Genomic DNA, 27,289 nt, shown 5'->3' with positions numbered 1-27,289 from the left:
GTGGCACCACCCTGAAGTACCACGTTTGACTGATCTCTGCTCTCTAGCCTCAGTATAACCACCTGTAAGAATTCCATGGCCGTCTTATCACCTAGCGCATTCATCGCCTCTCGTTCTTCCATGTTAATCCTTCCTCTAATCGTCCCACATTCCGAATACATACTGTATTTCAGTGTTTACTGCAGCAATGTACATCATAACCAACGATTCATGAAGGAATGTAATTGAGCAAGATGATACATTTCCTTAACCAGCCCCCGCCTCCCGTTATTTAATCTTCTTCTTCCCATTTAAAATCTGTTAAACTGTCCGACATTTCCCCTGTAATCCATAATCTAGTTATAGCACGAGACAGACGCCTCTCTGATCATCTGCGGATTATTCGGATCGTTTCATGGAGAAGAAAAACTTTGTTACAGGAGTAGGAAAAAGAAAAGTGATATTTCCCTATAACTACTTTAATATTGACCCTATTGTACGAGACTATATTCTTGTACATAGAGGGCAGTATTATAGTAGTTATATTCTTGTACATAGGAACAGTATTATAGTAGTTATATTCTTGTATATAGGAGGCAGTATTATAGTAGTTATATTCTTGTATATAGGAGGCAGTATTATAGTAGTTATATTCTTGTATATAGGAGCAGTATTATAGTAGTTATATTCTTGTATATAGGAGCAGTATTATAGTAGTTATATTCTTGTATATAGGGGCAGTATTATAGTAGTTATATTCTTGTATATAGGAACAGTATTACAGTAGTTATATTCTTGTATATAGGAGGCAGTATTATAGTAGTTATATTTTTGTATATAGAAGGCAGTATTATAGTAGTTATATTCTTGTACATAGGAGCAGTATTATAGTAGTTATATTCTTGTATATAGGAACAGTATTACAGTAGTTATATTCTTGTATATAGGAGGCAGTATTATAGTAGTTATATTCTTGTATATAGGAGACAGTATTATAGTGGTTATATTCTTGTACATAGAGGGCACTATTATAGTAGTTATATTCTTGTATATAGGAGGCAGTATTATAGTAGTTATATTCTTGTATATAGGAGACAGTATTATAGTGGTTATATTCTTGTACATAGAGGGCAGTATTATAGTAGTTGTTTTCTTGTATACAGGAGCAGTATTATAGTAGTTATAGTCTTGTACACAGGGGGCAGTATTTAAGGAGTTATAACTACTATAATACTGCTCCTATGTACAAGAATATAACTACTATAATACTGCTCCTATGTACAAGAATATAACTACTATAATACTGCTCCTATATACAAGAATATAACTACTATAATACTGCCTCCTATGTACAAGTATATAACAACTATAATACTGATCCTATAAATACAAGAATATAACTACTATAATACTGCTCCTATGTACAAGAATATAACTACTATAATACTGCCTCATATGTACAAGTATATAACTACTATAATACTGATCCTATATATACAAGAATATAACTACTATAATATTGCTCCTACATACAAGAATATAACTACTATTATACTGCTCCTATGTACAAGAACATAACTACTATAATACTGCCTCCTATGTACAAGAATATAACTACTATAATACTGTATCCTATGTACAAGAATATAACTACTATAATACTGCTCCTATATACAAGAATATAACTACTATAATACTGCCTCCTATGTACAAGAATATAACTACTATAATACTGCTCCTATATATAAGAATATAACTACTATAATACTGCCTCTTATATACAAGAATATAACCACTATAATACTGCTCCTATATACAAGAATATAACTACTATAATACTGCTCCTATATATAAGAATATAACTACTATAATTCTGCCTCTTATATACAAGAATATAACTACTATAATACTGCCTCCTACAGTGGGGATCAAAAGTTTGGGCACCCCAGGTAAAAATTTGTATTAATGTGCATAAAGAAGCCAAGGAAAGATGGAAAAATTTCCAAAAGGCATCAAATTACAGATTAGACATTCTTCTAATGTGTCAACAAAAGTTAGAATTTATTTCCATCATTTACACTTTCAAAATAAAAGAAAACAAAAAAATGGCATCTGCAAAAGTTTGGGCACCCTGCAGAATTTATAGCATGCACTGCCCCCTTTGGCAAGTATCACAGCTTGTAAACGCTTTTTGTAGCCAGCCAAGGGTCTTTCAATTCTTGTTTGAGGTATCTTTGTCCATTCTTCCTTACAAAAGTCTTCCAATTCTTTAAGATTTCTGGGCTGTCTGTCACGCACTGCTCTTTCAAGGTCTATCCATAGATTTTCAACTATGTTGAGGTCAAGAGATTGTGAAGGCCATGGCAAAACCTTCAGTTTACGCCTCTTGATGTAATCCCCCGTGGATTTCGAGGTGTGTTTAGGATCATTATCCATTTGTAGAAGACATCCTCTCTTTAACTTCAGCTTTTTCACAGATGGCATCAAGTTGGCATACAAAATTTGCTGAAATTTTATTGAATCAATTTTTCCTTCTACTCGTGAGATGTTCCCTGTGCCACTGGCTTCAATACAACCCCAAAACATGATTGATCCACCCCCATGCTTAACAGTTGGACAGAGGTTCTTTTCATTAAATTCTGTTCCCTTTCTTCTCCAAATGTACCTTTGGTCATTCGGCCAAAAAGTTCAATTTTATCTTCGTCGGCCCACAGAACTTGTTTCCAAAATGCATCAGGCTTGTCTATATGTTCATTTGCAATGTTAAAATGCTGATTTTTGTGGTGAGGACGTAGAAGAGGTTTCTTCTGATGATTCTTCCATGGAGACCATATTTGTACAAGTATCTCTTTATAGTGGAATAGTGTACCACAACTCCAGTGTCTGCCAGATCTTTCTGGAGGGATTGTGCAGTCAAACGTGGGTTTTTGAATTGTTTTTCTCACAATCCTGCGAGCTGTTCTGTCTAATATTTTTCTTGGTTTTCCAGATCTTGCTTTAAATTCCACTGTTCCTGATGACTGCCATTTCTTAATTACATTCTGAACAGAGGATATTGACATCTGAAAATGTTTTGCTATCTTCTTATAGCCTTCTCCAGCTTTGTGAGCATCAACTATTTTTAGTTTCAGATTTCTAGACAACTGCTTAGAAGACCCATGGTGCTGATTGTTGGGGCAAGGTCAGATGAGTCTGGGCATTTAAGAGCTTTAAGATTGACATCACCTGGTCTTCCTAGATGATGACTAAGAACAATCCATGACACTGGCAGGTCTCAGCTTTGCAAAGGGGGCAGTGCATGCTATAAATTCTGCAGGGTGCCCAAACTTTTGCTGACACCATTTTTTTGTTTTCTGTTATTTTGAAAGTGTAAATGATGGAATTAAAATCTAACTTTTGTTGACATATTATAGGAATGTCTAATCTGCAATTTGATGCATTTTTGAGATTTTTCCATCTTTCCTTGGCTTCTTTATGCACATTAATACAAATTTTTACCTGGGGTGCCCAAACTTTTGATCCCCACTGTATATACAAGAATATAACTCCTATACTACTGCTCCTAGATACAAGAATATAACTGTTACGCCGAGCGCTCCGGGTCCCCGTTCCTCCCCGGAGCGCTCGCCTCATCCTCGTTGCTGCAGCGCCCCGGTCAGATCCACTGACCGGGTGCGCTGCGGTACCGCCTCCAGCCGGGATGCGATTCGCGATGCGGGTGGCGCCCGCTCGCGATGCGCACCCCGGTCCCCGTACCTGACTCGCTCTCCGTCGGTCCTGTCCCGGCGCGCGCGGCCCCGCTCCCTAGGGCGCGCGCGCGCCGGGTCTCTGCAATTTAAAGGGCCAGTGCACCAATGTTGGTGCCTGGCCCAATCTTCCCAATTACCAATTAGTGTGATCACCTGTGTACTTCCCTATATTACCTCACTTCCCCTGCACTCCCTGGCCGGATCTTGTTGCCTTAGTGCCTAGTGAAAGCGTTCCCTTGTCTGTTCCTAGCCCGTGTTCCTGACCTCCTGCCGTTGCCCCTGACTACGATCCTTGCTGCCTGCCTCGACCTTCTGCTACGTCCGACCTTGCTTCTGCCTACTCCCTTGTACCTCGCCTATCTTCAGTATCTTCAGCAGTCAGAGAGGTGAGCCGTTGCTAGTGGATACGACCTGGTCACTACCGCCGCAGCAAGACCATCCCGCTTTGCGGCGGGCTCTGGTGAAAACCTGTAGTGGCTTAGAACCGGTCCACTAGCGCGGTCCTCGCCAATCCCTCTCTGGCACAGAGGATCCACCTCCTGCCAGCCGGCATCGTGACAGTAGATCCGGCCATGGATCCCGCTGAAGATCCTACACTGGTCGCCCAGCTAGCCCTAAAGATCGCCCAACGAGATCAACAGCTGGCATACTTGACCTCCGAGGCACTGCGTATTCAGTCACAGATACAGCAGCTGCAGATACAGCAACAGCTACAGCTGCAACTACCATCTCCTCCGCCGGCTCCTGCAACTCCTCCGCAGCAACCGGCCGTTCCTAACCCCTGCTTGTCCCTGCCGGACAAATTTGGCGTAAAGATCGCCCAACGAGATCAACAGCTGGCATACTTGATCTCCGAGACACAGCGTCTTCAGTCACAGTTACAGCAGCTGCTGCCGCAGATACAGCAACTTCAGTCACAGCAGCTGCTGCCGCAGATACAGCAACTTCAGTCACAGCTACAGCTGCAACAACCATCTCCTCCGCCGGCTCCTGCAACTCCTCCGCAGCAACCGGCCGTTCTTAACCCCTGCTTGTCCCTGCCGGACAAGTTTGATGGGGACCGCAATGATTCTGCCACAGCCACAGTCCAGTCCTTCTTCGCTGAGGTCCGTGGTGTCTTCGAGGAGCCTGCCCGAGCTTCTTCTGCCGAGATTGCCCTGCTGAACCTGGAACAGGGTGTTTCTTCCATTGGCGAGTACGCCATTCAGTTCCGTGCTCTTGCTTACGAGTTGTCCTGGAATAGTGAGGTTCTCTGCGCGACCTTTAAAAAAGGCCTATCCAGCAACATTAAAGATGTTCTGGCCGCACGAGAGACTCCTGCTGACCTACATGAACTCATTCATCTTGCCACTCGCATTGACATGCGTTCTTCCGGATGGCGTCTGGAGCTCCGCCTGGATATGGACTTTGTTCGCACGAAGCGTTTTTTCTCCCCGGCTCCTCTCTCCTCTGGTCCTCTGCAATCCGTTCCTGTGCTTCCCGCCGCGGAGGCTATGCAAGTTGACCGGTCTCGCTTGACACCTCAAGAGAGGACACGACGCCGCATGGAGAATCTTTGCCTGTACTATGCCGGTACCGAACACTTCCTGAAGGATTGTCCTATCCGTCCTCCCCGCCTGGAAAGACGTACGCTGACTCCGCACAAAGGTGACACAGTTCTTGATGTCAACTCTGCTTCTCCACGCCTTACTGTGCCTGTGCGGATATCTGCCTCTACCTTCTCCTTCTCTACTATGGTCTCCTTGGATTCCGGATCTGCAGGAAAAATTTTTTTGGCCTCTCTTATCAACAGGTTCTACGTCCCTGTGACCAGTCTCGCCAGACCCCTCTACATCTATTGTATTAACAATAAAAGATTGGACTGTCTCATGCGTTTCCGCACAGAACCCCTCCTAATGTGCATCGGACCTCATCACGGAAAAATTGACTTTTTTTTCCTCAGGTTCTTTGGCCCCAAGAAGAGGGGGAGACCCAAGGGGGGGGGTACTGTTACGCCGAGCGCTCCGGGTCCCCGTTCCTCCCCGGAGCGCTCGCCTCATCCTCGTTGCTGCAGCGCCCCGGTCAGATCCACTGACCGGGTGCGCTGCGGTACCGCCTCCAGCCGGGATGCGATTCGCGATGCGGGTGGCGCCCGCTCGCGATGCGCACCCCGGTCCCCGTACCTGACTCGCTCTCCGTCGGTCCTGTCCCGGCGCGCGCGGCCCCGCTCCCTAGGGCGCGCGCGCGCCGGGTCTCTGCAATTTAAAGGGCCAGTGCACCAATGTTGGTGCCTGGCCCAATCTTCCCAATTACCAATTAGTGTGATCACCTGTGTACTTCCCTATATTACCTCACTTCCCCTGCACTCCCTGGCCGGATCTTGTTGCCTTAGTGCCTAGTGAAAGCGTTCCCTTGTCTGTTCCTAGCCCGTGTTCCTGACCTCCTGCCGTTGCCCCTGACTACGATCCTTGCTGCCTGCCTCGACCTTCTGCTACGTCCGACCTTGCTTCTGCCTACTCCCTTGTACCTCGCCTATCTTCAGTATCTTCAGCAGTCAGAGAGGTGAGCCGTTGCTAGTGGATACGACCTGGTCACTACCGCCGCAGCAAGACCATCCCGCTTTGCGGCGGGCTCTGGTGAAAACCTGTAGTGGCTTAGAACCGGTCCACTAGCGCGGTCCTCGCCAATCCCTCTCTGGCACAGAGGATCCACCTCCTGCCAGCCGGCATCGTGACAATAACTACTATAATACTGCTCCTATGTACAAGTATATAACTACTATAATACTGCACCTATATACAAGAATATATCTATTATAATACTGCCTCATATATACAAGAATATAACTACTATAACACTGCTCCTATATACAAGAATATAACTACTATAATACTGCCTCCTATATACAAGAATATAACTACTATAATACTGCTCCTATATACAAGAATATAATTACTATAATACTGCTCCTATATACAAGAATATAACTACTATAATACTGCTCCTACATACAAGAATATAATTACTATAATACTGCCTCCTATGTACAAGAATATAACTACAATAATACTGCTCCTATATACAAGAATATAACTACTATAATCAAATGAAAAAATTAGAAAAAATACATGAATGACAGTCACCTCTAAAATATTTCATCTTTATTTCACTTAATTAAAAACAGCTGAAACCTGGCAGATTAAAACAAAAAAACGCCACAACCGTACCTGGGTGTATGAAAACATTCACGGTCTTCCCACTTCCCTAGGTCAGGGGAAGCGGAAGCACCGATAAATGGTTCAGTTGACTTTCATACTCCTAGCCAAGGCTGTGGTGTTTTTTCGTCTTAGTCTCCTGGAATTCAGCGTTTTTTAATGAAGTGGAAGAAAGATGAAATATTTTAGAGGTGACTGTCATTCATGTCATTTCTCTAATTTTTTCTTTTGATTATAGTAGCTATATTCTTGTATATAGGGGCAGTATTATAGTAGCTATATTCCTGTATATGTGGTATGCCGGTGCGGAACACACCTGTCTTCCTGACCTGTCAGGTGGATGTCACCTATCGTGTCTGCTTAATGTGTTATAGCTCCCAAGTCTCTTAGAAGTTAAAGAACCCAAGTCAGTACAGTCTAAACATAATCAAGCAAACAAGAAGTCAGATAGTCAGCAAGGACTACAAGTCCCATTGTGTCCTGAAGCAACTGTGATCCCTGCAGAAAACTCCAGCAAACTTTGCCCTACTATATAAACTGTTCCTCTATGTTTTGGGTAAAAATTAGCATTTTCCGTAACCCGGCATCTGAGGTTGTTATTACCCCAGCATTTGGCCCAGGAAGTTACTAACCTTGGAGCATGGGGGTCAATGCTACCCTGGCATCACCAACTGTACTTTGTTATTGCCACACCGTACACATAGACATGGGGCAGCATTATTGAGCAATACAAATGAGGTCTACTGTTCAACTGAGATGGATTTACTCTGTGTGTATATTCTGTTATAACTTAAAAATCCCTTAATAGATTTTTATCAAAATTAACAAAATAATATATTAGCTAAGAGCAGGGATTGACAAATTTGCTTTGAATGTAGGAGCAATAAACAAAGTTAGGGGCCATGTTTTTTATTTTTTTGAACAACCTGCACAGTTTTTCAGTTTTTGTGGCATCAGCTGTAGTTGTTATCAGTACCACTTTTTAGCATTTTTTTCTGGAATGTGATCAAAAAGCAGCAATTTTCCAATTTAATTTATTTTTGCTTTCACCCTGTTTACTGTGCAGACTCAGGAATGGGGTTAGCGGTGGTGACATAGGGTGCTTTCCTCCTAATGTCTCCAAGAGGCATAGGATGCAGTATTATAGTAGTTATATTCTTGTATATAGGAGCAGTATTATAGTAGTTATATTCTTGTACATAGGAGCAGTATTATAGTAGTTATATTCTTGTATGTAGGAGGCAGTATTATAGTAGTTATATTCTTGTACATAGGAGCAGTATTATAGTAGTTATATTCTTCTATATGGGGGCAGTATTATAGTAGTTATATTCTTGTATATAGGAGCAATATTATAGTAGTTATATTCTTGTATATAGGAGCAGTATTATAGTAGTTATATTCTTGTATATAGGAGCAGAATTATAGTAGTTATATTCTTGTATATAGGATACAGTATTATAGTAGTTATATTCTTGTATATAGGAGCAGTATTATAGTAGTTATATTCTTCTATATGGGGGGCAGTATTATAGTAGTTATATTCTTGTATATAGGAGCAGTATTATAGTAGTTATATTCTTGTATATAGGAGGCAGTATTATAGTAGTTATATTCTTGTATATAGGAGCAGTATTATAGTAGTTATAATCTTGTTTCTAGGAGCAGTATTACAGTAGTTATATTCTTGTCCATAGGAGGCAACATTATAGTAGTTATATTCTCGTATATAGGAGCAGTATTATAGTAGTTTTATTCTTGTACATAGGATGTAGTATTATAGTAGTTATATTCTTGTACATAGGAGCAGTATTATAGTAGTTATATTCTTGTATATAGGAGGCAGTATTATAGTAGTTATATTCTTGTACATAGGAGGCAGTATTGTAGTAGTTATATTCTTGTACATAGGATGCAGTATTATAGTAGTTATATTCTTGTATATAGGAGCAGTATTATAGTAGTTATATTCTTGTACATAGGAGGCAGTATTATAATAGTTATATTCTTGTACATAGGAGGCAGTATTATAGTAGTTATATTCTTGTATATAGGAGCAGTATTGTAGTAGTTATATTCTTGTACATAGGAGGCAGTATTATAGTAGTTATATTCTTGAATATAGGAGACAGTATTATAGTAGTTATATTCCTGTACATAGGAGCAGGGCCAGATTAAGACTGCCTGGAAGATGGAACACTTCATTATGTTGCCCCCCCCCCCCCCGCCTTCTTTCCCGTGTTTTCCCCTGCTCATCATTCTCCCCCCCCCTCCTACTCATCATTCCCCGCCTGCTCATCATTCTTCCCCCCTGCTCATCATTCTCCCCCCCTGCTCATCATTCCCCCTGCTCATTATTACCCCCCTGCTCATTATTACCCCCCTGCTCATCATTACCCCCCCTGCTCATTACTACCCCCCCTGCTCATAATTAACCCCCCTGCTCATCATTAACCCCCCCTGCTCATCATTAACCCCCCTGCTCATCATTAACCCCCCTACTCATCATTAATCCCCCCTGCTCATCATTAACCCTCCCTGCTCATCATTAACCCCCCCTGCTCATCATTAACCCCCCCTGCTCATCATTAACCCCCCTGCTCATCATTAACCCCCCTGCCAATCATTAACCCCCCCCCCCCCTGCCAATCATTCCCCCCATCATTGCTCTCCCCTCCTCCAGCTTTTTCTATAGTTCATATTTCCTTACCTGGCCGAGCTTGGCAGGCTCAGGTGATGCGTCGGGTCTTGTGGGCTGTGACGAGTTAAGTTTCCTGCGGCTCCTCTGCACAGGGACGTCACTCGTCATTTCCTGCAGCGCTGGGGTGTAATGAAGAAAACTGTGCCCTGCAGGAAATGATGAGTGACGCCCCTGACGTCATGCAAAGGAGCCGCAGGAGACGTCACTCGTCACAGCCCACATGACCCGACGCATCACCTGAGCCTGCCGAGCGCGGCCAGGTAAGGAAATATGAAAAATAGGAAAAGCAGGAGAAGTCCGGGGCGGGCCCACAGGAGCCGCCGCTGGTCACTGTTTTAAAGTGGCCGCGGCCGGGCTATCGGGACCCGAAGCAGGTGCTCCATGAGCGCCAATGATGATCCGGCCCTGCATAGGAGACAGTATTATAGTAGTGATATTCTTGTTCATAGGGGAACATTATTTTTTTTGGTACGCTTTTTTTTGACAATGTTTTTATAGTATTATCATTGCTAAATAACCATATCTATAAGTAACTTGCTTTCAGAGAAAAAAAGTTACAATTTAATAACATTTAATCTTCACAACTAGTCAGAATATACACGATAATCAAGCGGTATAGCAACACTTCACATATCTGGTTGAGAGTGTTGCCGTACAGCTCTAGCCGTGTTTGTTTTCCTCCACGATAACAATAGTTGATAGATTTTTTTATATAAAATTATCTTAGGTTGCTTGTAGGACATTGCAGCATTTCTCACAGAGCTGTAGAAAACAATTTAAGGGTCAGTGGTAAAGGCTGGAGGCGTATTTGGTTTTGGCTTTTTAGAGACGGGGTCAAGTCCTCTGGAGCTGGAAGGATCTGCTCCTCTGTAAAGCCTCGGCCTTGTCTATTTATTCTAAGTTAAGTGCGCGGTTGTATGTTTGTAGAATTAGCGCGGATACGTCTTGTCTTTCTCCCTGACTTGTTTTCATAATGGGGCTTGTAAATTTACATATGACCATGTCCCCGTAATGCAATCTATCATCTGAGCCAACTGTGTTTTGGCAAGGCGGAAGGTTTTTGAAAATAAGTTCTTTATTGCTTTTTCGTGTCTTAGTTTCTTATTACATAACTATTGTATAGTGAAATCGCATATAGTAACACATTGCATACTTCCTTAAAGGGGTACTCCGGTGAAAAACTATTTTTTTTTTTTTAAATCAACTGGTGCCAGAAGGTTAAACAGATTTGTAAATTACTTCTGTTTAAAAATCTTAACCCTTCCAGTACTTATCGGCTTCTGTATGCTCCACAGGAAGTTCTTTTCTTTTTAAATGTATTTTCTGTCTGACCACAGTGCTCTCTGCTGACACCTCTGTCTGTCTCAGGAACTGTCCAGAGCAGGATAGGTTTGCTGTGGGGATTTGCTCCTGAAGACAATTACAGTCATGGCCGTAAATGTTGGCACCCCTGAAATTTTTCAAGAAAATGAAGTATTTCTCACAGAAAAGGATTGCAGTAACACATGTTTTGCTATAAACATGTTTATTCCCTTTGTGTGTATTGGAGTTAAACCAAAAATGGGAGGAAAAAAGCAAATTGGACATAATGTCACATCAAACTCCAAAAATGGGCTGGACAAAATTATTGGCACCCTTAACGTAATATTTGGTTGCACACCCTTTGGAAAAAATAACGGAAATCAGTGGTTTCCTATAACCATCAATAAGCTTCTTACACCTCTCAGCCGGAATGTTGGACCACTCTTCCTTTGCAAACTGCTCCAGGTCTCTCTTGTTGGAAGGCGCCTTTTCCCAACCGCAATTTTAAGATCTCTCCACAGGTGTTCAATGGGATTTAAATCTGGACTCATTGCTGCCACTTCAGAACTCTCCAGCGCTTTGTTGCCATCCATTTCTGGGGCTTTTTGATGTATGTTTGGGGTCATTGTCCTGCTGGAAGACCCAAGATCTGGGACACAAATCTAGCTTTCTGACACTGGGCTGTACAGTGTGACCCAAAATCCATTGGTAATCCTCAGATTTCATGATGCCTTGTACACATTCAAGGCACCCAGTGCCAGAGGCAGCAAAACAACCCCAAAACATCATTGACCTCCACCATATTTCCCTGTAGGTACTGTGTTCTTTTCTTTGTAGGCCTCATTCCATTTTCGGTAAATAGTAGAATGATGTGCTTTACCAAAAAGCTCTATCTTGGTCTCATCTGTCCGCAAGATGTTTTCCCAGAAGGATTTTGGTTACTCAAGTTCATCTTGGCAAAATGTAGTTTTGCTTTTTTATGTCTCTGTGTCAGCAGTGGGGTCCTCCTGGGTCTCCTCCATAGCGTTTTATTTCATTTAAATGTCGACGGATAGTTTGTGCTGACACTGATGCTCCCTGACAGCTTGAATATCTTTGGAACTTGTTTGGGGCTGCTTATCCACCATCCGGACTATCCTGCGTTGACACCTTTCATCAATTTTTCTCTTCCGTCCACGCCCAGGGAGATTAGCTACAGTGCCATGGGTGGCAAACTTTTTGATAATGTTGCGCACTGTGGACAAAGGCAAATCTAGATCTCTGGAGATGGACTTGTAATCTTGAGATTGTTGATATTTTTCCACAATTTTTGGTTCTAAAGTCCTCAGACAGTTCTCTTCTCCTCCTTCTGTTGTCCATGCTTAGTGTGGCACACACAGACATACAATGCAAATACTAAGTGAACTTTTATCCTTTTTATCTGTTTTCAGGTGTGATTTTTAGAATGCCCACACCTGTTACTTGCCCCAGGTGAGTTTAAAGGAGCATTACATACTTGAAACAATCTAATTTTTCCGCAATTTTTTCAGGGTGCCAATAATTTTGTCCGGCCCATTTTTGGAGATTGGTGACATTATGTCCAATTTGCTTTTTTTCTTCCCTTTTTGGTTTAGTTCCAACACCCACAAAGGGAATGAACACGTGTATAGCAAAACCTGTGTTACTGCAATCCTTTTCTGTGAGATTGACTTAAATTTCTTGAAAAATTTCAGGGTGCCAACCTTTACTGCCATTTCTGTATTTCTGGCTCATATACTTCCATTTAGGGAGCATTTGGGGACATTTATCAAAACCTGCAGCCTTTTAAGGCTGGGTTCACACTACGTTTTTTCCCATACGGGAGCGCATACGGCAGGGGGGAGCTAAAACCTCGCGCTCCCGTATGTCACCGTATGCGCTCCCGTATGTCATTCATTTCAATGAGCCGGCCGGAGTGAAACGTTCGGTCCGGTCGGCTCATTTTTGCGCCGTATGCGCTTTTACAACCGGACCTAAAACTGTGGTCAACCACGGTTTTAGGTCCGGTTGTAAAAGCGCATACGGCGCAAAAATGAGCCGACCGGACCGAACGTTTCACTCCGGCCGGCTCATTGAAATGAATGACGTACGGGAGCGCATACGGTGGCATACGGGAGCGCGAGGTTTTAGCTCCCTCCTGCCGTATGCGCTCCCGTATGGGACAAAACGTAGTGTGAACCCACCCTAATAAAGGAAAGAAGTGATCTGATTGGTTGCTATGGACTTTACCACTCTTCCCCTATACAGTTTTGATAAATCTCCCCTTTTGTCTTTAACCAGATTTAGGGAGTTTATAATAAGTAGTAGCCTTTGTGCCATGTCATATTAGCCGTACACTATAAACAACTATAAACTATAACAACTACACTATAAGCTCCTAAAGGCTGGTGAATATGTTTTTCATATTATATATATATTTTTTTTTCAGGTGGTAAACTAATATTAATAGGATCCGGATTCGTTCATCTCCAGGCCCATTATATACTCATCTCAGATGGAGGGGAACTTCAGGTGGGAACCTCCTCAAAACCATTTAAAGGAACTGCAAACATCACCCTGTACGGGAGCTCCTATTCAGCTCCATTATATCCATACGGAGTAAAGTTTCTAAGTGTTCGTAATGCATCTATTTCGATACATGGTGAGTCTGTATTTGTTTTATTCCTGTTTTCTTTACTGACTCACATTTGTTCAGACCTCCATTCCGGGTGTTCATGACCTTTTGGGTGAAAGGGGTATTCCAGCCATAGACATCTTATCCCCTATCCAAACAATAGAGGAAAATAAGTCTGATCGCGGGGGACCCGCCGGTGGTACCCCCTGCAATCTCCGTGCAGCACCTGCATGCTAGGCGGGGCTGCTGCTACAGTCTCGGAAACCTCTGTGTTTCAGGGACTGGAGACGTCTCACCACGCCCCCTCCATTCATGTCTATGGTAGTGGGCGTGATGGCCGCCACGCCCCCTCCTGCAGACATGAATGGAGGGGGCGTGGCGTGACATCATGAGGGGGGCGCGATGTCACGAGAGAGGCGTGGCGTGACGTCACTTTTCAGTCCTGGAAACACAGAGGTTTCCGAGACTGGAACAGCAGCCCCACATACAATGGGGATGCTGCGCGGAGATTGCGGGGGGTCCCAGCGGCAGCCCCCCGCGATCAGACATCTTATCCCTTATCCTTTGGATAGGGAATAAGATGTCTTTGACCAGAATACAATGCTTTGGTGATTTCTTTTCTTTTTTTATTTTGCTATTTATATTTTAAAATAATCCTGAAATTGTGCAGTTTCAGTTCTGACCACTAGGCGTAATAATAAGCTGAGACTTCCTGTTCTGTACAGATCATTTCCCAGCAGTCTCTTCCTTATCATCACAGACAGAAGTACAGTGAAAGGTGAGACCAGTGTACAGATAACAGAAGTATACATAGTAGATGTTGCTCACAAATCAGCCTCCCTTTCCCATGGATGGCCCTTTGAAATGGTCACAGAGCATGCCCATTCATATGAATAGGACAGCTTCAGTCTGTTGTTATCTATGGTCCATGGTTATCTAAAGCGTATCTCTAAACGCTGTTAAAAACAGTTCAGGCAAGATGGCAGCCCTCATAATAATGTAAATTCAGAATCTGCATCAAGATCCATGAAAATGTTTTTTTTTACTGCTTCCAGAGGCATTTACTATAAAAACCTTTGTGCCCAGAAAACACTTTTTAATTGACCAGTCAGCTCTCTTGTATTCCCCATGACATAACAATTTTCCCCATGACACAAGTGTCATTCCTCTGTTTTTCTACTGTAAAGTTTGACTAAATTGACAACTTTTCTTGTCAGTAGGGTGTGTCCTGATAGACAATGTGTGGTGACCCACGGTGTATGGCAGGACCACGGGGTGTAGAGCGGTAGGTGGTGGGGCCAGATGGTGTTAACCCCTAGTGTTCATGATGCCAGGATGTGGTTGTATGGTGTAGGGCACCGCCGACAACCAACCCAGAAATGGTATATATTAAATGAGTCCCAAGCAGGTTTTGATGCAACTGAAACTTTACTGAAGAATTCAGTGTAATGTTTCTTACAGATAGCCAACTTCCACAGAGGTGACCGGGACACAGGGAACCTCTCAGGCTTGCTTGGACTTATAGTAGTGATAATGATGATGATGCAGCCACTGTGCTACTGTTATCACTTTGATAGGGACAGTAGAGACTTGTAGATATTGAAGACTTATAGATTAGATAAGGCTGCAGACTTGTAGTCTTTGGCCTAGCTGGACTGGACTGAACTTGTACAGGACTTGTGCTCGCTTTAATGTCCACGAAGTGAAGAGAGAAGACCTAGACTGTTGAGACCCAATTAGCTCCTAGCAGGCTATAACTACCCCTCCCCCTTATTACAATAATTAATTAAATAATAACTGACACAACAATAACTAAAATAAATAACAATTTAACTGTAACAAAGACACCGATTGGCTTCTTGCCAACCCGAGAGGTGCTGCCACACTGTCCTGTGTGGAGGTCTACTGCAGGTTGACCCCGCTTTCACCGTCTTCTTACCGCCAAGCTGTGACTTACAATAAACAGAGATACAAAAAGGGAGGGAGGGAGGGCAAAACTCCAGGTCCTGGGCAGATTGAGGGGGGAAGGGAGACACCACAGCTATAAATACCCAGGGGAGGGCCCCTGAAAGCCCGGGAAACTATTAAACCCCTGATTGGTGCACTCCTTCCCCCCTCCCCCCCCCCACCCATGGGACATACCACTATAGTTACCGACAAGTCTTACAAGCGGGGGAGGGAGCTAAAAAACCTTGCCTGTATATTTCTTAACCCCTTAACTGCTCACCAGTCAGGGGGCAAGCTAGTCATCAGCTTTCCCCTCCAGTGTGGAGACTACAGCCCTTTATATATCAGGGGCTAGACTAAAGCCCATTGGTAGCTGGTTGCCTGTGGTTACCTGTGCCTCTGGAACACTGGGTATCAGGTGATCACATCTCACATGACATATCACATGACCATATCCCATGACCATAGGAAGGTCCTATACAGTTTAAACATCCTAATAACCTTTACACATAGCTTGTATTCACTGTACAATACCTGAAATAAACATACAGAATTAATGTACAATAGAAATCATAATAATGACCTAGGGGGATCCTGCAGGAGAGCCCTGTGGACTTGAGGGACTCTACCTGAGGGGACTTTAGGAAACTGTACAGAACCATGTTCTGTACCGGGACACGACAAATGTTAAAGTGTATAAGGAAACGCCCCGTTGACAAGGAGCATAATAACGCTTTTTATTTTCCAGGAGGGATAACAGAGTAGCAGCACAGTATAGTTCTAGGAACCAATACGGCAGTGTTTTTGTTGTTTTTTTTCCACTAAAACATGGAAAGACCGAAAACTTTCTAAAGGGAATGTATGGTATACATTTTTTTTCTGATTAGAGACAGATTCTAAATGATCTTTTTTTCCAATCTGTTTCTATCTTCTAATAGTAATTTTATGTCATTTACTTTTTTGTACACTATTACGGGGTCATCCCTTTTGTCTGAGTTGTTGTAAACCACATTCAGAGATGGGATTTTTACCAAGCCCCATAGACACAGGCGACAGTGGACTGGAGCTGTGCATTGACATGAATGGGAAACATTACTGGGCCTTCTCTGTGACCTTTAATGAGGTCATTCTACAGGGGAGGCAGGTGTAACCATAGGGAGTGCAGAGGTAGCAGTCACACCAGGGCTCTGGTGCCTGAAGGTGGCACCTCTGCCCAATAAGAATATACCAGTATTATAAGTGTCACATGGAAGACATTTTGCATTGGTGCCTAGAAGCTACAAGTTATACCTCTGGCTGAGTTGCTATTGTCTACTCTGTTATCTTTCACTGTAATGTGGGGAAAATCTCTTTAGGACAGCCTGCTCCTTATCATCACCCATAGCCTTATCATCATCCATAGCCTTAGGCGTAGTGGTGAGAATGGGAATTGCAATGTTTTTGGATTACTTTAAAATACAGATAAATAAAATGAAAAATTAATTTAAAAAAATTAAAAAGATTGTTGATTTAATAAATCATTTGTATTTTATTGACACATTCCCTGAACCTGCAGCCTTGGAGTTAATTTTTTTCTTCATCTTCCTAGTACTCGATAGAAATCCCAGCGGGTGAGCCCCCTGCCTGCTCCGACACTTCTCCGGCACAGACGTTCCTGGTTTCCAGCTTCTCTGGAATTCCACTCAATCTGAGAAATTTGTAGCAGCCCTCCCCCGTATCTGAATTAGATTACCACACCTATACAAACATTAGCGTTATCATTAACAGGAGAATTGCAGATCTTTAAACAATAGATTAGGCTAAGAGATACCAGATATTCCAGCAGTCCCTTGCATGCCGTGCCTGAGGAACAAAGGGCTAATTTGCCATATGAGCCTGTTAAAAAAAATAATAAATTCCCAAAATGTTTTTCTTCTCTGCACTGGGCCGATCCTCCCTGTTGGACTGCTACAATTAGAGATCATTGAAAACACTTGCGCCCGTCCCGTGGTTTCGCACTGAGGTAGTGAATAAGTCTAACAGAACGCCGGGCCGGATCTGCATCAAACGCAATCGTTCACCGCTGGTTCTCATTTCAGACCAATTTGGGTCGATGGCATTAGAACAAATTGGAAAGCATGTCCCGCTTTTTTTTTTTTAATATAATCCTATCTCAGTTCCCAATCGCAAAACAAACATGCTTTGAAATTCTCGGCCAGCTTGCCAAATAGCGCAATTTTTTTTTTTTTTTTTTGTGGAAAGTTGCAAATATTCCACAGCCATGCTTGATTTGAGAACGTTAAGCGAGCCGTGTCAGCTGTTGGCTTTGATATGTTAATGTGAGTTTATAAAATAATAAAGAAAAAAATTTTAGCAAAAAATCCAAAATTCTTCCTGGTTACTGGGGGTGGCCGTGTTGCTTTGGGAATTTTTATTTTTTTTTCATATTTTTTTTTTTTATGCCTACGGCTAAGTGTAGCCATGCTGCCAATCAGAGTGCGCCACCCGTAAAGCACACTGCCAATCAGGTGTCACTTTAAAGCAATGTTAGTCTTACAGGAAGGGAAATGGGGGAATAGCTGACAGTTTAATCACGGCCCCTGACTCCAGGATGGAGGACGGCTTATTGATTTATTTGGGAAAAGAAATTTATCACTGTCTCGGTCTGAGCTCCTCGTGTTTCCGCGGACGATAAGTGACAAGAGAACTCAGGGGCGAACGGTGATGTATCAATAGCAATTTCCAACGCTTCACGCAGGAACATGGACGCCACCCGGGAGAGCGGCAGGAGGGGCGATAATCTCTAAATATTACTGACAGGAGGCAAAAGAATTGCGTGTTTTAGATTTTATGGAAAAGTCGCAGCCAGATTCTATTCAACTGCTACTGGTATAAGATGGGAGGAAACCAATATGGCCCCATGCAGCATAAGACAGTGTATTCCCAAACTGGGTGCCTCCAGCTGTTGCAAAACTACAACTTCCAGCATGCCTGGACAGCCTTCGGCAAGGAAATTATCTTTTTACCCAGCTTTTCCTGTCCCCTGACAGAGGATTCTGAAAACTGGGCCGTGGTGACTTTTTCATTAATCTGTAATGGCAAAATTAACAATAGTTATTATTACCCAGCTTTACCTGGCTCCTGAAAGAGAGCCAGTTAGGTGCTGATGCATCCCCTTTTTTCCATATAACGAAATTTGCATATAGAAGTCTAGGAAAATAGGGTGACATTTATATCAAGAGCAGTAATGGCAGCATATTAGATATTACCCTAATTTCCCAGTCTACTTAAAGGGAAACTGTGGTCATTTTCATGCTGCCTGAACCAGGAGTCATCAGAGCAGTCCCCGGTGTCTTAATTCAGCCTTAATTCACAGATCTCTCCAACTTTTGATATAGAGAAAGATCTATGAGTCAAGGCCAGTGTCCAATTCCTCTTTCAGGTGACAGGGAAAGCTGGGTAAAAATGAACTTACTTAGGGATTGCCACCCATCTTTCCCAGACTACTTAGAGGTAAATCTGTTTAGTTATATAACATTGCAGGATAAAGCCATGTATCAGTATATTGGTAAATATCTGCTTTGTTATTGCAGTAGCCCAGGGAGGGCACAATTAAAATAGAGGAACATAGGAGCTGTTGGGAATGCTGAGGGTTGTAGTCCCTTAGTGGTCACATTGGCTGGATCGCTTACACTAGAACTCCCACATTCTTTCTGCCAGTGAAGGGGGAGGTCGCACTTGGGTTGGGTGGTATCTGTAGTACTTTGAGGCACTCCCTGTATGTGGGTCCTGGCTGACACTGTTTGGGGTGCCCTTGATAGTGATGTGCAAGAGAAGCCAGACACAAAGGGGTGACATTATAGCAAGGACGCACAACTCTATTTACAGAAGATCACTGGAAATACATCTTTCCTTAGTGGTATGGACCTGTGTTTCTTCTATTCCAGCCCTGGTTACCTGTCCTTTCTTCCTGGTGCAGGTAGTAAACTGGTGGCCTCACAGTACTTAGTTTCTTTCATGGCAGAGAGGCATGAGATTCAAGTCTGCTTGCCCCCCAGTACAGCACAGGGGCAGGGATGTTCATCTATTCGCCTCACATTGTGGTTTAGAGGTGTGGTGTCCCAGTCCCGCATCTAATGCGGTACCTATATGTTTGTGGGTCCCCATAGCCAGAGTCCCTAGGACGTAGGGATCCCTGTGATGTAGTTTACCCCTTGTCGCCTCTATCCTAGCTCATAGACTAGTAATTTATTTAAGGTTAATCTAAATAGGGTAATATATATGTAAATAAATGGTTAATTACCTGTTTCATAGCGTTGCAGGACCTGCGGGTCACGTGACTGAGTAAACTCTATGGTATTCTGCTTAAGGACCTTTGGAGGCCCTGTGACGTAAGCAATCCCATTACTCTCTGTAATGGTGAATGACAGGTGTTCGGACCAATCAGATTCACCCCGCCCCCTGCCCATAAAAGGGAGCGGCGGCCATGTTTTCGCTCTCTTGTTCCTGCGCCACCAAGCAGTAAGCATCTCTCTTGTTCCTGGGCAAGACCTGCGCAACCATTCTCGCAGTGAGTAAGGCCTGAGCCTTGCGGCGACGGCTAATTAATACTACAACTAGAGTGTATCAATTCCCAGACACTCTGCAGCATCACCGGACCTAATCATACCCCTAAATCCGGACGGATCTACAAATATCTACCCTAAATTCAGAGACTGTATAAATAGCAAGGTCCGCAACAACTGTCAGTCACTACGCAACTTAAAGGACTGTTTGTACAAGATTGTTACTGTGAATTGGATGCATCACAAGCACTTAAGTAAAGTTGTTCAAGTTCAAATTCAATCTCCTTGTGGACCTTCAGTCATTTCATGCACCTATCGTTTCTGGGAAGGGCGGCGATAGGCCGGAGCATAGCCTCAGCATAACAGCCCTCAGCGTCACGAACTCTAGGGTTAACATTAACCCCTGTGGTGTCCCGGTCCCGTATCTGATCCGGTACCTGTATGTTGTTGGGTCCCCATAGCCAGAGTCCCTAGGAAGTAGGGAGCCCTGTAGTATAGTTTGCCCCTAGTCGCCTCTATTACAGCTCAGATATGATAGAAGTCTATAAGGTTTTTGTAAATAGAGTTAAATATATGTAAATAGAGAGTTAATTACCTGTTTCCATAAGCGTTACAGGACCTGCGGGTCATGTGACTAGGTGAACTCTATGGTATTTGGCTTCAGGACCTTTGAGGCCCTGCTACGTCACCAATCTCATTGCACCATGTAATGGTGAACGGCAGATGTTCGGACCAATCAGATTCGTCCCGCCCCCTGCCCATATAAGGGAGCGGCGGCCATGCTTTCGCTCTCTTGTTCCTGGCTGCCAGTCAAGCAGCATCTCTCTTGTTCCTGCGCCACCAAAGGAGAAGCATCTGTATCACAGCTGTAGCAGTGAGTTAGGCCCGAGCCTTGCGGCAAGGTCCGGATCAATCGAAATCTAGAGTGTATCTATTCCCAAACACTCTGCAGCATCACCGGACCTAATAACTCCCCTAAATCCGGACGGATCTGCAAATCTCTCCCTAAATTTAAAGACTGTTTACTAATTCAAGGTCCGCAACCACTGCCAGTCACTAAGCAACCAAAGGACTGTTTGTATGAGACTGTTACTGTGCTGTGGATATTGCAAGTACTTCAGTAAAGTTGTTCAAGTTCAAGTTTAATCTCTTTGTGGACCTTCAGTCATTTCTTGCACCCATCGTTCCTGGGAAGGGTGGCGATAGGCCGGAACATTTATTCAGCATAATAGCCCTCAGCCTGGCATCACGAACTCATATACCGATACCATACCACCACTACCATACACCCCCCAAGGGCTGCCACAGAGGTATTGACACTCATTGCTTGTCTCACGAGTACTACAATTCCCAGCTGCAGGGTGCAGTTATGTTAATTTCACAATGTGGTAGCTATACTGCACTAGGCCTGGCTGGAAGCCCGTTTAGGTCTTATGGGGTTCTTGCTCAACTGTCCATCACAGGCTAAAATTCTCTCTTCTCTACTTCTGCATTCAGACTTAAGGGCAAGGCTTAGATTGTGTCTTTGACTCCTTAGCTGGAGTTCCTAACTCCATGCTATCTTGCTCTGCACTGCTTGCTCACTTATTGACTGCTTTTCCACTCTTCTAGCAAAATCCTGCAGTGGTACGTGCGTATTATCCCTTTACTGTCATGTGGTTCATAACACAGGTACAATTAAAGGAGTTATCCAGCATAAGGTAGCTTTAGTACAGATGTTTTGTGGTTCCTGAACATGTAGGTTGATAGATGATGGCTTTAGTACTTACCTGCAGGACAGTAATGGACATCCTTAGGAAGAATCTGTGCTTGTTTTGGGGCTGGTGTGGTGAGTCAACCATAATGCTGCTTCTTTCTTTTTGAGAAATGGCTATTTCCTGTTAGAGTTTCCAGCCTCCAACTACAAGACCCAGGTTTCCTTCTTTGTAAGTGTGAGGTCACATTTCGCCCTTGTTCACATCAATCACCCCACCCTTTGCAGCTCACCTGAGCTATGCGTGCAGTTTATGAATCTACAATTCCCTGCAGCCCTATAGAGAATGATCTCCCTCCTACTCAGCTCTTCCTATTGAAGCAGACAGGCTTCCTGTTATCACCTGACTAGTGAAGTAATGTCTGAGGCCGCACTGCAACCTGGGAAAAGCTGAGACAACATTCATTTTGTATGCTATTAAAAATAAAAATCAGGGCAAAAATCACATAAGAATTACAAGATCATCCATCAAACACAGGTACAGACACTATATTATGAACTACACTAACTTTACAACCCCTGTAGCATAGTCAAATAAAAAAAAATCCTGGAATAGCCCTTTAAGGCATGTTGCAGAATAAGACACATAGCATCAAACAGTGTAAACAGTACTAGTCATTACAGATTAATAAAGGCACATGCAGCGTCCAAACACAGTGAGCATCATTTACAAAAGGCTTCTCCAAGTAGATTTTGTAGGTTTTTTTTTGTGTCGCATGTGTCATGTGCCAGAATTTACGACAAAAGATCCAAAAAACCTTACTAACCCTACAAAGGGGCGTGACCATCAGGGAAAAGGTCTCCAGAAATAACCTACATTTTTTTAAAGAAACCTACATATTTACTAATGTTTCCAGATAAAATGGGGTGGATTTAAGCTCTGGAAAACCTAACAGCTCTGAGCAGGTGTAAAAGGAGCAAAATGTACAAAACCTGTCGGAAACAAAAACCCACAAAGAAAACTACACTCCACTCTTAGTAAATGAGGCCCAATGTATCTGTTAGGATCCATTACTAGGCAATCTAGGTCCAATCTTACAGCAAGGGCAGTTTTATTTACTCCCAAACATAGGTGTTAGGGCCCTTTAAAGAAATGTTGTGCCAAAATTAAATAAATCGTTTTTTGCTTTCCCATTTTTCATTTGTGAGGATGATTTTTTACTGATGCCGTAATGTGCAATAGAGCAGAGTCAGGCCGACAAGACGGAGAGAAACTTCTACCATTCAGAGAGCAATTAAGATCTGTCTTGTACATTATTTCTGCACCTCCCGGGATATGTAAATCCCGTTAAACTTCTTCATCTCTCCCCCCGCAATTTGCAGTGAACGTTAGAGAGACCTAAATATCCGAGTGGAACATGTTACAAATGAGAAAATATCGGCTTCTCAATTACTCACTCAGTGATCACTTCCCCAACTTTCTTACCAAGCTTTTAAAATTCTCCCTTCCTCGGGGTCGTATGTTTCTTCGGCAAATTGTCCAAAATTGGTCATAATCGGGCACATGCTCAATGTTGTGTAACAGACATCTTCCCATTAACAATAATGCGTAATTCAATTGACAGCGATGAAAATTTACCTAGCAATATGTTGCCGTTATAGCCAACTGCTCTTAGCATCTAAATGATCCTTTCAGTATGTCTTCAGATTCCTGCAGGCAAATATTCCTTGTCTCATTCAATAGCGCCATAGATTAAGTGGCAATAATGTAAAAATGGTGCCAGCTGTATGCGGGGGAACATGGAGGAAAAAAAAAAAGTGCTTGTGTGCGATACGTGACGGAACGCAGGTATGGGGGAGAGGGCTCCTCATTGTTCTCCTGGGGAAATGTCTGGCATACAACGGATATATTCTCGTGTCGGATTAAAGGAGACGTTATCTATGGGTGCAGACTTTTTGGCTTTCTATCGGCCTGTCCCTTGAGAAGGCCAGTGCTGGACCTTCAGGACTCGCATCAGATATTTGTAGCAGTGCTTCTTGGAGGGCATAGTGTCAGGGAAGCGGGATGAGTTTCAGATCGTGAGGGGGTGGGTTCGACCGTTGTGCCCCCTGCGAGCTCCCATAGAGGGCCCCGGCAGTCATCAGCAAGGGGGCATGTCCCACCACCGCATGACATGGCAGCCATCACACCTGCTCAATACATCTGTGTGGAGAGCCAAGGCGCAGCATTCGGCAGTCTCTGGCTCTACCATAGAGATGTATTGAGGGGGAGTGTCAGCCACAGCGTCATGCAGTGGTCAAAACGCGCTATTTCAGCAAAGAGCCATTGGCCCTGTACTGGAGATTGTGGGGGCCCCCAGCGGTTGGACCCCCATGCGATCTGAAATTCATCCCATATCCTTAGAATAGTGAATAAGTTTTCATATCCCAGAGTACTTCTTTAAATGTCCCAATTCTAGCTTTTTGAAATGTTGGCAAGTAAGCCAAACTCACATTTGTAGCCAATATTATAAATGACACATGGTACCTAGGGGCCCTGTGTTGTGGTAATCCTGCAGACTATACTATTTGTTGTAATACTGCTAATTACACCACTTGTTTTAATCTTGCTGACTGTCATGAACGGGGGGCAGGGAGAAGTGAGCCCGAAAGCTGTCCCTATAAACCACTCTCCCTGCCTACTTGCCCATCCGACCTAAATGACAGATCAACAACTTGGAGCCGATCCCTTCTTTGCGCTAAAGTGCATGGGCGAACAAGTCAACAAAACAAACAACTGTACAAAGTCGGGAAACAAGTCAGGAACATAAAAGAACCAACAAACAGGTATATATAAATACAAACAAGGCAGGATGTAGCATACTAACATACAGACCAGAAACCAGAATCAAGATTAACGGCAGATATGATAATATGAATAGTGTTGCTCGCGAATATTCGCAATTCGAATTTTATTCGCGAATATCGCATATTCGCGAATTAATTTGCAAATATTCGCGAATATAGCACTATATATTCGTAATCACGAATATTCTTTTTTTTTTTATTTCACAGTACACATCACAGTGATCATTCCTCTCTGCTTCCAGCTTGTGTGGTGTAAAGAAGGTTCTAATACTACTGTGTGAGACTGGCGTGGGAAATTTCGCATATGCGAAAATGTGCATATGTTAATTTTCGCATATGCGAATTTTCGGTTATGCAAATTTTTGTATATGCGAATTTTCGCATATGCTAATTTTTGTATATGCGCATTTCGGTTATGCTCATTTTTTATATGCTAATTTTTGCATTCGCGAATTTTGGCATACGCGAAAATAAACGTGAATATTACGAATTTAGCGAATATATGATGAATATTCGTCCATATATTCGCGAAATATCACAAATTCGAATATGGCCTATGCCGCTCAACACTAAATATGAACAAAACTGGATATAAGGATAAGTATACAGCAGACAAAACCAGAAGATGTAGGGGATAAACAGGTTATCTCAATGTCAGAACACTAAATGGGTCAGGAAATATAGAACCCTGTTCACACTGGACTCAGAACAAGGAACACAGTAGACACTCCACTTCAAGCATGGAGGGACATCAATGCCAAAGCCAAATAGGCTTTTAGCTAGTGGGCACTCTCCACCGAGTGATCAGGATACTGGCCTAGGAGGAAACAAAAATCTTAAATACATGCAAACACGGTTACAGACACAAGACTCACTCACTCATTGATATACGGAATAGCACAAGGCTCAGAATAGGATTCTATCCTCGGAGTTGCAAGATAACACGGTCAAAACAGGACTGACAAAATGCACAGTGTGAATATAGACTAAGGCAACACAAAGCAAATGCAAGACAAATATATAAAATACTAAAACCCAACAAATGTACTAAATCAAAGCAGGCTAAAATCTATATATTAAACAGGACAGATAACCAACCATGGTTAAAACTCAGGATATGTGCACAGAGACATAGTTAACATGATGTTTACATGATGCCAAAATGGCCAGAATACAGGTCTAATCACCAGCAGAGAGTTCCAGCAGAGCTAGGGTCTAAATAACCCCACCCGGGATGCCATAGGCTGAAAGCATGAACTCTTCCCAAACCAGGGAGAATCAACACAGAAACTGTTCAAAACAATGTCTGAACAGGACCCAAAGCAGAAAATACAAAATACAGAAAAACGGACGTTACACCGACTACACCATTTGTTGTGGTAATCCTGCTGACTATGTCAATTGTTGGTGTACGCCAATGGTTGTGGTTTTTGGGGATAAAAATGTGCAGTAGTGTACACAAAGATGGCTTCCAACCATGTGTATGAATGCAATGGTACATACTCTATGTTATGGCAGACTATCTATCCATCCCAGGCAATTTTGTGGTGATACTGCTGGTGCCTGTGTGGGACAGACAATAATAGTCTATGTGGGTCCTCTCCAGTCCTGCCAATAAGAAACCTCTCTATCTCAAAGCATGGGATTAAAATCCACTATGCCCCACCCATTTGCCCATTCTATTCCCATTCCCTGCTTCTGATTGTCCCAGAAAAACATGGTTTTGGGCTATGCTTACTGTAAAAAAGCAACTTTTTTTGTTTGAAATGAACCCTTCTAGAGCTGGGGACAGCTGTTTAGCCAGAAAATGACTCCTAAATGGGGAATTATGGGCACAAAAGTACAAAAGTACTTTATTTTTCATGTACATAATATTCTTCAGTGATTTTGCATTGGAGCACAGGCTTCAGGTTTAACCTCTAATTTATATTATATCGATCTTTTAGGATGGGTTCCAAAGTTCATTTCCACAAATCTGGCATATCCCGCCAAAGCCAACGACACAGAGCTGACTGTTATGGACCTTGTGGACTGGCGTATAGGGGATCAATTTGTCCTATGTGGTGCAAGTCTTTATGGCCCCAGAAAACAAGAGGAGGTCCTGAGCATTGTGAATATCAGCGGTACATGCATTTCTATCAGTCCTCCCCTGAGGTGAGTCTAAGAATGTCCACACATTATGCTGTTTATGGTGGTTTATGGGCTGATTCTTTTCTTAGATGGTGTTACAGTGTTTTAAGACATTATTGACTGTCTATAGGTACTATCAATGGTGTCATCCATGCTGCCTCCAGATGTGATCAATGTTTCAGGTTCAGGAAAAACATTAGTAGCGTGAAAAACCCTTGACTTAGGTAAGAGCCTACCTGGCACTGGAAGGTGGTGTTGGAGGGATATAGGGGAGTTGGGTTGAGATAATTTATGATGTAGAAAATCCAGTGACTGGATGATGATGTGGTGCCACAGGTGATGGTGGTGGAAATACCTGATCACTTCGTGACACCAGGGCACCATTATCCTATACACGGTCCAAGATTGGGGACAGCTTCTCCTGGGCCAGACATGGGGAGTAAATGAACACACCGACGTCAGGTTACGGATAACTGTCTTTACTGAGCTGGGTGCAGATGGTATTACACAAACAACTGGCTGTAGGTGAGAGAGTGCAGCGTAACCCCTTCACCAAACAGATGAATACTGA

At 43.0% G+C, this 27,289-nt stretch overlaps 1 protein-coding gene across 5 annotated transcripts in view; it reads left to right on the top strand.

Moving 5' to 3' along the window:
• The window catches only part of PKHD1 (PKHD1 ciliary IPT domain containing fibrocystin/polyductin), a 707,308-nt gene that overhangs the window by 273,482 nt on the left and 406,537 nt on the right, over nucleotides 1-27,289 (top strand). For all 5 annotated transcript variants that reach the window (XM_056564010.1, XM_056564009.1, XM_056564011.1 and 2 more), the window contains 2 exons: nucleotides 13,372-13,584; nucleotides 26,535-26,742. In XM_056564010.1, coding sequence (XP_056419985.1) covers nucleotides 13,372-13,584; nucleotides 26,535-26,742 — 421 coding nt within the window. The remainder of the gene's footprint in view (nucleotides 1-13,371; nucleotides 13,585-26,534; nucleotides 26,743-27,289) is intronic.

The sequence above is a fragment of the Hyla sarda genome, chromosome 3 (genome assembly GCF_029499605.1).
Source record: "Hyla sarda isolate aHylSar1 chromosome 3, aHylSar1.hap1, whole genome shotgun sequence".
Lineage (NCBI taxonomy): Eukaryota > Metazoa > Chordata > Amphibia > Anura > Hylidae > Hyla > Hyla sarda.
This window is presented reverse-complemented; position numbering and strand designations above follow the sequence as displayed.